The sequence below is a fragment of the Octopus bimaculoides genome, chromosome 6, assembly GCF_046866305.1.
Source record: "Octopus bimaculoides isolate indiv1 chromosome 6, ASM4686630v1, whole genome shotgun sequence".
Taxonomy (NCBI): domain Eukaryota; kingdom Metazoa; phylum Mollusca; class Cephalopoda; order Octopoda; family Octopodidae; genus Octopus; species Octopus bimaculoides.
In genome coordinates this window covers 9,013,731-9,027,079 of record NC_142933.1, presented here as the reverse complement: position 1 = coordinate 9,027,079, position 13,349 = coordinate 9,013,731, and the positions used below count along the sequence as shown (strand labels likewise).

At 40.7% G+C, this 13,349-nt stretch overlaps 1 protein-coding gene across 1 annotated transcript in view; it reads left to right on the top strand.

Annotated features, from left to right (window-relative positions):
* LOC106867985 (uncharacterized) overlaps positions 1–13,349 on the top strand; it is a 33,110-nt gene that overhangs the window by 4,861 nt on the left and 14,900 nt on the right. The window contains exons 2-8 of the mRNA XM_089353381.1: positions 3,945–4,177; positions 5,380–5,888; positions 8,006–8,117; positions 9,813–9,987; positions 10,650–10,710; positions 11,765–11,900; positions 12,288–12,476. Coding sequence (XP_089209507.1) covers positions 3,961–4,177; positions 5,380–5,888; positions 8,006–8,117; positions 9,813–9,987; positions 10,650–10,710; positions 11,765–11,900; positions 12,288–12,476 — 1,399 coding nt within the window. The 5' untranslated portion in view covers positions 3,945–3,960. The remainder of the gene's footprint in view (positions 1–3,944; positions 4,178–5,379; positions 5,889–8,005; positions 8,118–9,812; positions 9,988–10,649; positions 10,711–11,764; positions 11,901–12,287; positions 12,477–13,349) is intronic.

Here is a 13,349-nt window from a genome sequence, read left to right as displayed (position 1 = left end):
GTAGCCACCTGGTTCGCCAGTCCTCAGTCAAATCGTCCAACCCATGCTAGCATGGAAAGAGAACATTAAACGAAGGCCAGTCAGGCGGCACTGGCAACGGTCTCGCTCGAATGTTTTTTCACGTGCCACTGGCACGGAAGCCAGACAGCTGCTCTTGCAATGATCATGCTCAGATGGTGCTCTTAGCGCTCCACTGGCACAGGTGCCAACACGATTTCGATTTCACTTGCCCCAACAGATATATATATATATATATATATATATATATATATATATGTTTCTATGTATACACACACATGTGACTATATTGTTGTCCAGTCTGGTCTTTTGTTTTCAAGAAGGTAGGGCATATTTGAGGAAGATTTGGTTGCTATTTCTAGAAGACTGAGTTACTGCTGACTGTGGTTACGAAATTGCATAAAATGTCAGGTCAATCATTGTGCAACAGAGGCTGATCAATAGATGCTTTGTATTAAGGTCAATGTATATCATCTTACTTAATTTAGGTCAATGTAGGCAGAGCTTATGAGATCCATGTTAGTCACCGAAATAACTAGTCTTGCTTTTTGTATAATACCCAGCTTATATTGTAGTATAACTTGTAGATATGTTTGTGTGTCTGTGTATTGTTGTAAAAAAATACATATAGGCACAGAAGTGGCTGTGTGGTAAGTAGCTTGCTTACCAACCACATGGTTCTGGGTTCAGTCCCACTGCATGGTACCTTGAGCAAGTGTCTTCTTCTAGAGTCTCAGGCCGACCAAAGCCTTGTGAGTAGATTTGGTAGACGGAAACTGAAAGAAGCCCATCGTATATATATATATATATATATATATATATATATGTGTGTGTGTGTGTGTGTGTTTTGGTGTCTATGTTTGTCCTCCCACCATCGCTTGACAACCAGTGCTGGTGTGCTTATGTCCCCATAACTTAGTGGTTCGGCAAAAAGAGACCGATAGAATAAGTACTAGGCTTACAAAGAATAAGTTCTGGGGTTGATTTTCTCGACTAAAGGCAGTGCTCCAGCATGATTGAAACAAGCAAAGGAGTAAAAGAGTAAAGATTCATATCCATATGTATTCAGTCCCACGAAGGACAATTTTGGACAGCTTGGGATGAGAATCAAAGCAACATGTTATTATCATTTACATTTGACGGATATTTGTCCTCATCTTATTTGTTGTTAGCACAACGTTTCGGTTGCCAAGCGATGCTGGGGGGGGGGGGGGGACAAACACACACACACACACACAAACACATATATACATATATACGATGGGTTTCTTTCAATTTCCGTCTACCAAATCTACTCACAAGGCTTTGGTCGGCCCGAGGCTATAGTAGAAGACACTTGCCCAAGGTGCCACGCAGTGGGACTGAACCCGGAACCATGTGGTTGGTAAGCAAGCTACTTACCACACAGCCACTCCTACGCCTTATTTATTATTGCTTAGCCCCAGGTTAGTCCTGGTCAGTAGAACCATGTTCGATATTGATCATAAGACTATTGAGTGAAGTGTTTCTAACCATGACTATCGCATCTTTTAGACAAACTAAATTTATTAAATTATCATATCATCTAGTCGCAAGCTACAGACACACATTAGTTGTGGAACCACAGGCTGGTTAATGGAAAAGGCAAGTTTGTATGTGATAGATGCACTAGAGCGGTACATACTGTAAGCATACCAGAAATAGATTACTTTACATGCCTGGATGACTTGCTAGAAGTAGGCCATTGCAGTTATAACCCAGGAGATGTTATTAGCAAGGGAGGTGGTTGCTCCAAAAGTACAGTAGCCAGACTAAGAGTGGGTTGGAGAAAGTTCAGGTAGCTATTACCATTGATAGCAGCAAAGGTTATTTCCTTCATTGGACATGAAACTCGGCTTGTGAAGACCTGTTGGGGCAAGCGAAAGCGAAATCGTGATGGCACCTGTACCAGTGGAGCACTAAGAGCACTGTCCGAGCGTGATCGTTGCCAGAGCAGCTGTCTGGCTTCCGTGCCGGTGGCACATAAATATCACCAGCGTGATCGTTACCAATGTTGCCTTCCTGGCATGGGAAAAGACGTTCGAGCAAGATCGTTGACCAGTGCCGATGGACTGGCTCCTGTGCAGATGGCACGTAAAATACACCATTTCGAGCGTGGCCGTCGCCAGTACCGCTTGACTGGCCTTTGTGCTGGTGGCACGTAAAAGCACCCATTACACTCTTGGAGTTGTTGGCGTTAGGAAGGGCATCCAGCTGTAGAAACCCTGCCAAATCAGATTGGAGCCTAGTGTCGCCTCCTGGTCCACCAGTCCTCAGTCAAATCATTCAACCCATGCTAGCATGGAAAGTCTAAGGATCTGTTTCTTTAAATGAAGCTACAGAACTACGGTAAAGATGGAAAGAACTGGAATCTGTCAGAAAACCATTAAAACTGGAGAATTTGGAAGGAATATATCAATGAACTGTGTTTTACATAGGGAGCTAAATTATAAAGAATAATAATAATTCATTTATTAACCCCATGACCACAGTTTTTATCAGGCAATCAGGTTGCACTGACAGTTATAATATTGGCTGTGATCAGCAATTAGTGCATGACAGTGGTTCAGTGTATATTTACATCAACCGGTTTAAAGCAGGTGCTCTTTATTTATGTAAACTGTCATCACTGCGAGGACCGTAAATTCAATGAAACTGGCATGGCTGGATGTGAGTATGATTTCTGTGAAGGCCCGGAAGAATTTGCTGAACGCGTACAAATTTGATAGGAAGTCATAGTGGAAATGGTGATGTAACCGCCAAAACAGCTGGTTTTATACTATTATGGTGATGAAGTCTCAAACTGAGTTAGAAATATTTACATGAAGAGTCTAACAAACCTATCAGGTTCCTTGAAATTTGTGCATGCTGGCCTCTAATATCAATTCCGTAAGTGATAGTGTATAGTTATGTCAACCAGGACACAAACAGGTACAAAACCGCAGCAGATAGGGCTGTGTATATTTTCATCTGTGGCACATAAAAGCACCCACTACACACTCTCTGAGTGGTTGGCGTTAGGAAGGGCATCCAGCTGTAGAAACGCTGCCAAATCAGATTGGAGCCTGGTGTAACCACCTGGTTCACTAGTCCTCAGTCAAATCGTCCAACCCATGATAGCATGGAAAGCGGATGTTAAACGATGATGATGATGATTCAAAACAAGTACATAGCGCCCTTAAATTTACATCAACCAATGTTATAGGGTTAATTATTTCATGCCTTCCCTGTTTTGCATGGTAACTATTTATCAATTCATGGCAGCTTCATTGTGGAATCAGTATTTGACCTCTGATGCAGTATGGATCACTGAATCTTTTGGTTAGACATATGACACCCAATCATCATCATCATCATCATCATTATCATCATTTAACGTCCGCTTTCCATGCTGGCATGGGTTGGATGATTTGACTGGGGAGTGGCGAACCAGATGGCTGCACAAGACTCCAATCTGAGTTTCTACAGCTTGATGCCCTTTCTAACGCCAACCACTCCGAGAGCATAGTGGGTGCTTTTTACGTACCACCGGCATGAAGGCCAGTCCGGTGGTATTGGCAACAGCCACGCTCAAATGGTGTTTTTTACGTGCCACCTGCACAGGAGTCAGTCCAATGTTTTGTTCACATGCCACCGGCACAAGTGCCAGTAAGGCGAGGCTGGAAATGATCGCGCTCAAATGCTGCTTTTTACGTGCCACCGGCTTGGGAGTGAGATTGCTGCTCTGGCAGTGATCCCACTCGGATGGTGCTGTGAACGCTCCACTGGCACGGGTGCCAGTCATCAAATTTGGTTCAGTTTCGATCGATCTCACTTGCCCCAACAGGTCTTCGCAAGCTGAGTTTAGTAAATAAATAAAATGTTTTCTCTTGTTCTTTTATTTTTATATTTTTCAAATTTTTTCCCAGGGTTCAGTAAAAAGTGATGTCCAACAACATCAGTGTCAGTGGTCACATGATTAACAACAATGATGATGACGATGATGATGACCCTCTGCTTGATGCCGAGATGTATGGAGATTGGTCCTCACAGCAAACCACCTGCAAAAGCTTCTACACTCTACCCAGGTTTCGCTATGTCAATGTTATTAAAGGTCTCCTCTTTATTGATGGTTTTCTTACTGCTATTCTTTGGCTCACGGGTAAAGTTACCATTCTTACACTTTCATTTCTTGTACTTCTCTTTATATCTTTTCATTCCACCTCCTTCAGATTTTCATCTTAAGTGCTGCTAAAAAGGTACAGTTTTGGTTAGTTTTTGTTATACATATGACTGGCCCTTGTGCCGGTGGCGCGTAAAAGCACCCACTACACTCTCGGAGTGGTTGGCGTTAGGAAGGGCATCCAGCTGTAGAAACATTGCCAGATCAAGTTGGAGCCTGGTGCAGCCATCTGGTTCACCAGTCCTCAGTCAAATCGTCCAACCCATGCTAGCATGGAAGACAGATGTTGAACGACAATGATGACGATGATGTATATTCTTTTACTTGTTTCAGTCATTTGACTGTGGCCATGCTGGAGCACCGCCTTTAGTCGAACAAATCAACCCCAGGACTTAGTCTTTCTATGCCTAGTATTTATTCTATTGATCTCTTTCGCTAAACCGCTAAGTTACAGGGATTTAAACACACCAACATTGGTTGTCAAGTGATGGTGGGGACACAAACACAGATACCTATATATATATATATATATATATATATATATATACATATTTACTTTTATATATACATATACATATATATGTACACACAACAGGCTTCTTTCAGTTTCTGCCTACCCAATCCACTCACAAGGCTTTGGTCAGCCTGAGGCTATAATAGAAGACACTTACTCAAGGTGCCATGCAGTAGGACTGAACCTGAAACCGTGTGGTTGGGAAGCAAGCTGCTTACCACACAGCCCCTCCTGTGCCTTCTTTTGTATGTTCCCAAACAACACTAAATTTAATATTAAATCTAATATAGGTCCACTCGACTGAGTGGTTGGTGTGAGGAAGGGCATCCAACCATAAAAACCTTGCCAAAACAGACGCAATAGCCTAGGATAGTTTTCTACTTGGCTGGCTCCTGTCACCTGTCTTACCCATACATGCATGGAAGATGGACGTTAAATGATGACAGGTGGTGAACTGACAGAATCATTAGCACACCTGGTGAATTTCTTAGTAGTATTTTGTGCGACTTTACATTCTGAGTTCAGATTCTGTCTAAGTTGACTTTGTCTTTCATCCTTTTGGGGTTGATAAACTAAGTACCAGTTGAACGGGGGGGGGGGGTAATTTAATCCACTTTCTCCTCCCCTAAATCGCTGAACCAATATTTATTTGAATTTATTTTTACAGGTGGAGACTCTCAATACTTTGTTGACAACATCCTGCAGTTTCACATGCGCCAATCAGTGTTTGATCTCGTCTTGATAAATGAAGTGAAAATGGTCCTTCTCAGCATTGTTTACTATTTCATGGAATTGATGTCCTTTCGACAGATTGACCAACCTTTTGATGTCCAAATCACTAAGAAAAAATGCTTGTGTCATGTCACAGCTATTTGCATCAATCTAATCTGCTTTGCTTACTCAGTGACTAAAGGTGGCAACATACTCTATGCAATTCTCAATGAAGCCAACACCTATACACCTATGCACATTGAGTACAATGTATTAGTAATAACTTCCATAGCATTTGGTCTTCTGCAGTTCCTGCTTTCGTTCTATAGTTTCAGAGCAATGCGAAAGTTGCGAGCTATGCGCATTTTGCACCGATTCAATGATTATGGTCAAGAAATTGACAGTGATGGTCATCCACTGAAAAAAAAGGCAAACTTGAAACGTGTTTTATTGCTCGCCTCTCCAGTAAGTTATTTTTTGTTTGTCTTTGAAGCTTTCAAAAAACAATTTTTTTTCTTTTAGCATTTTTTTTTTTTTATGAACTTTTATTTCAAAATGTTTTGGTGTTGATGTGGGTTTGCTGCTGCAAATTTAGTCTTCAAATTGTAAGACTAAATCCACTTTTATAAAAAAAAAAAATATGTCACACTCTTATTTCAAGATTTTCATTGTGGTTCTGCCCCGGTCACAAGTTTTTGTAGTCAGAAGTAACGACTTTTTCACAGGATGTCTGCTGAGTATTTCTGGCAAAAAAAACTAAACTTAGTGAATGGAGATTAAAATGTTTAGGCAAGACAAAATATAACACCTCCAGTAGATTTTCACTCTGAAAGACAGAAAAATTGTTATCAATTCAACCTTTAGCCTTCATTTAATAAATTATCAATTCCTTTATAGTTCATAATGACAGATAACTATCAATGGTTGGTTTAGCATAACGATTAGTAAGGAGTGTTATGCTGTATTCAGTACTTCCCCAAGTGTGTCAGTCTGTTATGTAACATAGGTGAGACCAGAAACCAGTTCGTCTTATGTTTACCGCTTTTGCTCAAGCTCAGTCCATTTTTAGGTTTCCTTCTGAACCAAATTCGATGACTGGCACCCGTGCCAGTGGAGCACTAACAGCACCATCTGAGCGGGATCACTGCCAGAGCATGTTTGGCACCACTGCATTACCATTTTTCAGTCTATTCCAAATTTATGAAAATCTATTTCAAATTTTTCTTGTAAGGCAACTTCAGGAGAAGCATTTAGCCCCAAATAAACCCCTGTACTTGGCTTTTGTTGTCATGGAGAAAGCCTTTGACATGGTCCCCCGCTCCCTTATCTGGTGGTCAATGCAGAAGCTAGGGATAAATGAGTGGTTGGTGAGAGCTGTACAAGTCATGTACAGGGATGCTGTCAGTAAGGTGAAAGTCAGCAATGAGTATAGTGCTCTTTTACTCTTTTACTCTTTTACTCTTTTACTTGTTTCAGTCTTTTGACTGTGGCCATGCTGGAGCACCGCCTTTAGTCGAGCAAATCAACCCCAGGACTTATTCTTTGGAAGCCTAGTACTTATTCTTTCGGTCTCTTTTGCCGAACCGCTAAGTTACGGGGGACATAAACACACCAGCATCAGTTATCAAGCGATGTTGGGGGGACAAACACAGACATACAAACACATACACACATACATATATATACACATATATACGATAGGCTTCTTTCAGTTTCCGTCTACCAAATCCACTCACAAGGCATTGGTCGGCCCGAGGCTATAGTAGAAGACACTTGCCCAAGATGCCACGCAGTGGGACTGAACCCGGGACCATGTGGTTGGTAAGCAAGCTACTTACCACACAGCCACTCCTACGCCTATAGTAATGAATTTAGTGTACAAATAGGCGTTTACCAAGTTTCGGTTTTCAGTTCCCTCCTGTTTTTCATTTCCCTCTAGGCTATAACAATGGTTGTCCTTGGGAGCCAGTCATTAGAGCCGAATTTTTTGCAAGTTGAGTGGGTGCCACCAAGGCTCACTTGTGTGTGAATGCACGTGTGTCCACTTGTTATGAGTGTGGAGAAAAATATGCTCTGTGAATATAATTAGTAACCTAATTAGTCCTAAAATGATGAAATGGGGGGATCTCTGTTATTTGGATGATGAGGATTCAGTTGTTTGATCAACTGAATTATCTGCTCCTGAATTAGAGTGTTTGTGGGTGAGTATTCCACAGACATGTATACCCTTAATATAATCCTCAGACAGGATCATCATGATACAATGAGTGTGGCATGGTTGGACTTTTTGTGTTATAAGTTCAATCCATCCAATTGGCTTCCTGTCAGTTTTTTTCTTCTAACTTGAATGACAATGATGACGATGATGTATATTCTTTTACTTGTTTCAGTCATTTGACTGTGGCCATGCTGGAGCACCGCCTTAAAAAGTGATATTTACCCAAAATGTCATACAGTCAGATTGAACCTGGGACCTTGTGGCTGTAAAGCAAACTTCTTAACCATTCCACCGATAGAAACATTAAAACAACTTTTGACTTGCTTTCAGTGTTTTTGTTTTTCTGTTTTTTTTTTTTTTTTAGGAAGCTGGTATGCTTATGATTGGTTTTGTTGCTCTTATTATCTCAAGCATCGCCCAGATGTTGGCGCCGTTGTTCTTTGGAAAAGTTGTTGATGCTGCTCTGAAGTCAATGGGTGAGAAATTTGTGTTTGCTGTATATTTTCAATGCCTTCTTGGTGAAATCATGTAACCAGATACACAGAGAGAAATAAAAATACTTTAAAAAAGATTATTTGACTTAGAGGAAGAAGTTCAATGTCTCTGACAGAAATTTGAAGGCGTCGAGCTGGCAGAGTGGTTAGCACGCCGGGCGAAAGGCTGAGCTGTATTTCGTCTGCCGTTACGTTCTGAGTTCAAATTCCGCCAAGGTCGACTTTGCCTTTCATTCTTTTGGGGTTGATAAATAAAGTACCAGTTATGCATTGGGGTTGATGTAATCGACTTATTCCCTTTGTCTGTCCTTGTTTGTCCCCTCTATGTTTAGCCCCTTGTGGGCAATAAAGAAATAAGAAATTTGATGGTGTGTGGAGCTGACGGAAGGAAGCCATGCATGGAGATGTGTTGTGGATTCTTGCAACAAAATATAGTCTCTGTTAACAAGAGCATTTTTGGGTCAGATGTTGGTGTTACAGGAGGGGAGGGATTAAGTCTATCATCTGAAAAACTTGGTCACTTCCATGGCCTTCCACACAGTTTCCATCTATCAAATTACACTTATAAGGCTTCCGTTGACCCATAGCTATTGTAGAAGACACTTACCCTAAATAGAATTGAACCTGAGATCACATGGTTGTGAAGCACATTTTCTCACAACACAGCCATACTTGCACTGCATGAGGATGGAAGCCACCAATATTAATTTTTTTTTTCAATAAATGATGAAGTAACTAATAAATTTATTTTTTTCACTTTATTCAGCATTGTGTTTGCATTTATCTCATTTTCGTCTTGAAGTATTCATCATCCAAGGCTGCCAAGTCCAGACACCCTGCCCAAGTATATCACTGGTATATCTATGGACACAGTTGTGCCTTCTCCTAGGGACATGTTTTGACAAAAACTCAGAGTTGCCTTACTCCCAGTGATATTACAGCACATTGGATACTAACCCAGAATTTCTAAGTCTGTTCCCTTAAAAGTGGTCTTAGAAAGCCTTAAAAAAGATAGGGTAGTCAGGTCTGGAATGTCTTCTGTCATACATCAGAGCTAACTTTGCATTAATCATCAACAGCAATAACAACAATAATTCTATATTTTTCAGTAATTTGGGTTTGTGAACTGTTGTTATCGTTGACTAACCTAAGGTCATCCTTGATCAAGGAAATCTATATTTGAGAGATAAGGAATTATGCACATTGTTTACATTTGACGGATATCTGTCCTCATCTTGTTTGTTGTTAACACAACGTTTTGGCTGATATACCCTCCAGCCTTCATCAGGTGTCTTGGGGAAATTTTGAACCTGGGTTCTCATTCCTAAGGTATTTTTAGATGTTGTTGTTGTTGTTGTTGTTATTATTATTATTATTATTATTATTATTCAGGTCACTGCCTGGAATCAAACTCAGAATCTTGGGGTTAGTAGCCCGCGCTCTTAACCACTACGCCATATGCCCGTGGTTTTGTATCATAGAATTAAGGGCTGTCTCTGGAGGGATTACATGAAAAGGATTAGAAGGTTCTCTGATTGAACTAGATTTTAATTTGGCTAACAACCATTTTCCTAAACTTTTCTCTTTGGTTGTTGAAATTATACAAATTTTGTGGAATTTAATCGAAGATTATAGACATAAACATTCATTGACAATTTTCTTTTTCTTATCTTTCAGATGCATTAAACAAGACTGTACTCACATTGCTAGGAATATATTTCGGTGGTTCCATAGCATCTATGGTTCGCTGCTGGATCTTCAACTTAGCTGGTCAAAGACTTGTAGCAAGATTGCGTACAGATATTTTTAATAATATCATATGTCAGGAAGTTGCTTTTTATGATAAAACAAGGTAAATACAGCAAAAATTTCTCATTAAACCATCATCATCATCATCATCATCATCATCATCATCATTTAACGTCCACTTTCCATGCTAGCATGGGTTGGACGATTTGACTGGGGACTGGCAAAGTGGGGGCTGGCAAAGTGGGGACTGGCCAGTACAGGGGTACTGGCGTCCATCACGATCGGTTGGTGCTTTCTACATGCCACCGGCACAGGGGCCAGTCTGGCAGACCTGGCATCAACCATGTTTGGATGGTGCCTTTTACGTGCCATTGGCATGGGAGCCATTGGCAAAATGTCTTCTATCAGTGACTTAAATTTTGTATGTAAAACTGAGTGTAGACAGAAACTGTGTGGAAGCCTGTTTAAAAACAGACTTTACCTTTACCTGGCTGATAGACTTAACCTTTTACCTGATTTAACGACATAGACGTAACCTGTTACCTGGTTTAACAACATCACTAAACCCTTGACCCTTCTGTTAATGTTGAAGTGTAATTCGAGGGAGATTTGCCTGTTATTTCCAGCAGTTTGGCTGAGCAAGTAGAGCTTCTCTTCTTGACGTATTTCAGACATTGGAATTCTTTGAAAAGTTGGTCCTCTTTGGTTTCTGGCATTTTCTCTCAGTAAAAGCGGTTCTTGTATTTCTTCTTTCTTGATTTCCAGGACTGGTGAGTTAACGAACCGGTTGTCATCGGACACACAAGTTCTTCAAAATGCTGTCACTGTAAGTTGAAAGCTGTTCTTATTTTGAGTTTAGTAGGAAAGGTTTAACCTTCATTTAGTCTCATGCGGAAGCGCTATAACTAATTGCATGTATACATGAGTGTTTGTGTGTGTGTGTGTGTGTGTGTGTGTATGTGCGCGTGTGTGCACATAGTGTAATTATCCTCCTCCTCCTCCTCCTCCTCCTCCTCGTTTAAGGATGATGAACAAAACACCCATGTTTCCAAAGGTGAATTATCCAAACCACAAAGAATTCCTCTCAACAGATGGCTATGATGCTCCCGCACTACTTCTGCTCATGATCAGAGATGCACATATCGTCAGCCACCAAGGGACTGCTCAACTGGTTAAGGTCAAACAACTGACAAGCAAATCTGTGGTATTAAGCAGAATATTTGCTGTAGCCCATCTTTTATACCAAGACAAAACAATGTACATGATAACACTTCCAATCAATTAAGATCAGAAGCCATGAGAGCCACTGCCTGGTACTGCATCCGGGCATTTATTATCATTATTACTATTATTATTATTATTACTATTATTATTATTATTATGTAAACAAGCATAAGTTTGATTTTAAAGCATTGAAATGTATTGTAGAACAAGTAGAAAGATAAATCTTTTTCAACACGTAAATACTGAACAGTATATATAAAGGATAAAATCCTTTTTCACATCAGAAAAATTTTCCAGCATTGTTTACATATAACATAATCTATGACATCTATCGTTTCTGGATGACTTTATAACTTCTAAAATTGCAGAAGAATTCGCCTTTCGGCAGTTTAGCTTAAAAGGTAGAGCACTCCAACCGGATATTGGAGGGGTGTGAGTTCGATCCTCATGGCTGGTTGCCGGAAAATTTTTCTGTTCATTATTTACATGTTGGAAAAAATATATCTTTCTATTATTATTATTATTATTATTATCATTATCATTATCATTATCATTATTATCATCATTATTATTATTATTATTATTATTATTATTATTATTATTATTATTATTATTATTATTATTATTATTATTATTTATTTATTTATTTATTTAAGGTCAATATTTCAATGCTGTTGCGTTACATGCTTCAAATCATTGGTTCCTTGGCTGTGATGTTTGTCTTGAACCCCGCATTAACTGGTGTTTTACTCGGAGTAGTACCACTGGTATCATTTGGAGCCGTCCAGTATGGTAAGACCGCCGTTTCATTATCACTTGCCACACATACAGATTTATTAAATTTCGTCATGCACACACGCACACACAAGTGCTCACACACACACACAGACACACATACACACACACAAGCACTTACACACACACATGCACATGCACACACATACACAAGCATGTGCACACACACACACACATACTGTATATTATGGGCTTCTGCACAGTTTCCTCTCACCAAATTTTGCTCACAGAGCATCAACGAATCCAAGGTTGTGGTAGAAGACCACAGAGTTGCATAGACTGGAACGAAAAGCAAATACTCTGACAACCCATTTCTGTATGTAAACCTATTCAACACTTGGCGCAGCAGTTCACAAAACTGAATTTTCTTCATTTCCCTTTCAGGTCATTACCTGAAGAAACTACGAAAGGCATTTCAAGACAACTTAGCTGAAGCTGGGACCGCAGCAGAAGAGTCAATCTCAAGCCTACGGACGGTGCGGTCATTTGCCTGTGAAAACAAAGTCCAGCAAGACTATGCTGGACACATCCAGAATAGCTACAACATTGGGAAGAAATTATCCGCTGTCCAAGGTAAGCTGTAAGTTCTTTTGATATGTGCCATTTTGCGTGGGTGGGTAAGGCTTTGGTCGAAACAGACAATGGAGCTCGATACGGTCCCCTGGTTTCATTAAGTCCTGTTAAAACCATCCGACCCATGCCAGTATGGAAGACAGACGTTGAATATGACGGTGGTGATGGTGGTGATGATGATGGCGATGATGGTGGTGGTGGTGGTGTTGATGACACTGATGGTGATGGTGATGGTGATGATGATGGTGGTGGTGGTGGTGGTGGTGGTGGTGGTGGTGGTGGTGGTGATGATGATGATGATGGTGATGGTGATGATGATGATGATGCTGCTGTAGCAGCAGCACACATTCGACAAGCTTCTACACAGTTTCTGGAAGTTTGTGTTCTTCGAACAACCGGATTCCAGCTTTGATGCCATTGCGTGGAACTGAACCAACGTCTTCTCTCAGGGTTTCATGTTGATCAAATCCCCTTGGTATTTGGTAGGCAGAAACTGTGTGGAAGCTTGTCGAATGTGTGTGTACCCCGGTACTTATTCTGTTGGTCTCTTTGGTTGAACCACAGTATTACAGGGACGTAAACAAACCAACACTGGGTGTCAAGCACTGGTGGTGAACAAGCACAAACACCCACACATCCACACACACACACACATGTGACAGGCTTCTTTCAGTTTCCGTCCACCAAATCTACTACTCACAAGGCTTTGGTTGCCATGGGTCTAGAGTAGAAGACATCTGTTCAAGGTGTCACTTAGTGGGACCGAACCCAGAACCATGTGGTCGGAAAGCAAGCTTCTTATCACACAGCCAAGTGTGTCCCTATAATAAATAAATGATAATCAAACAGGAAAATCCTGGCAACGATCCCGGT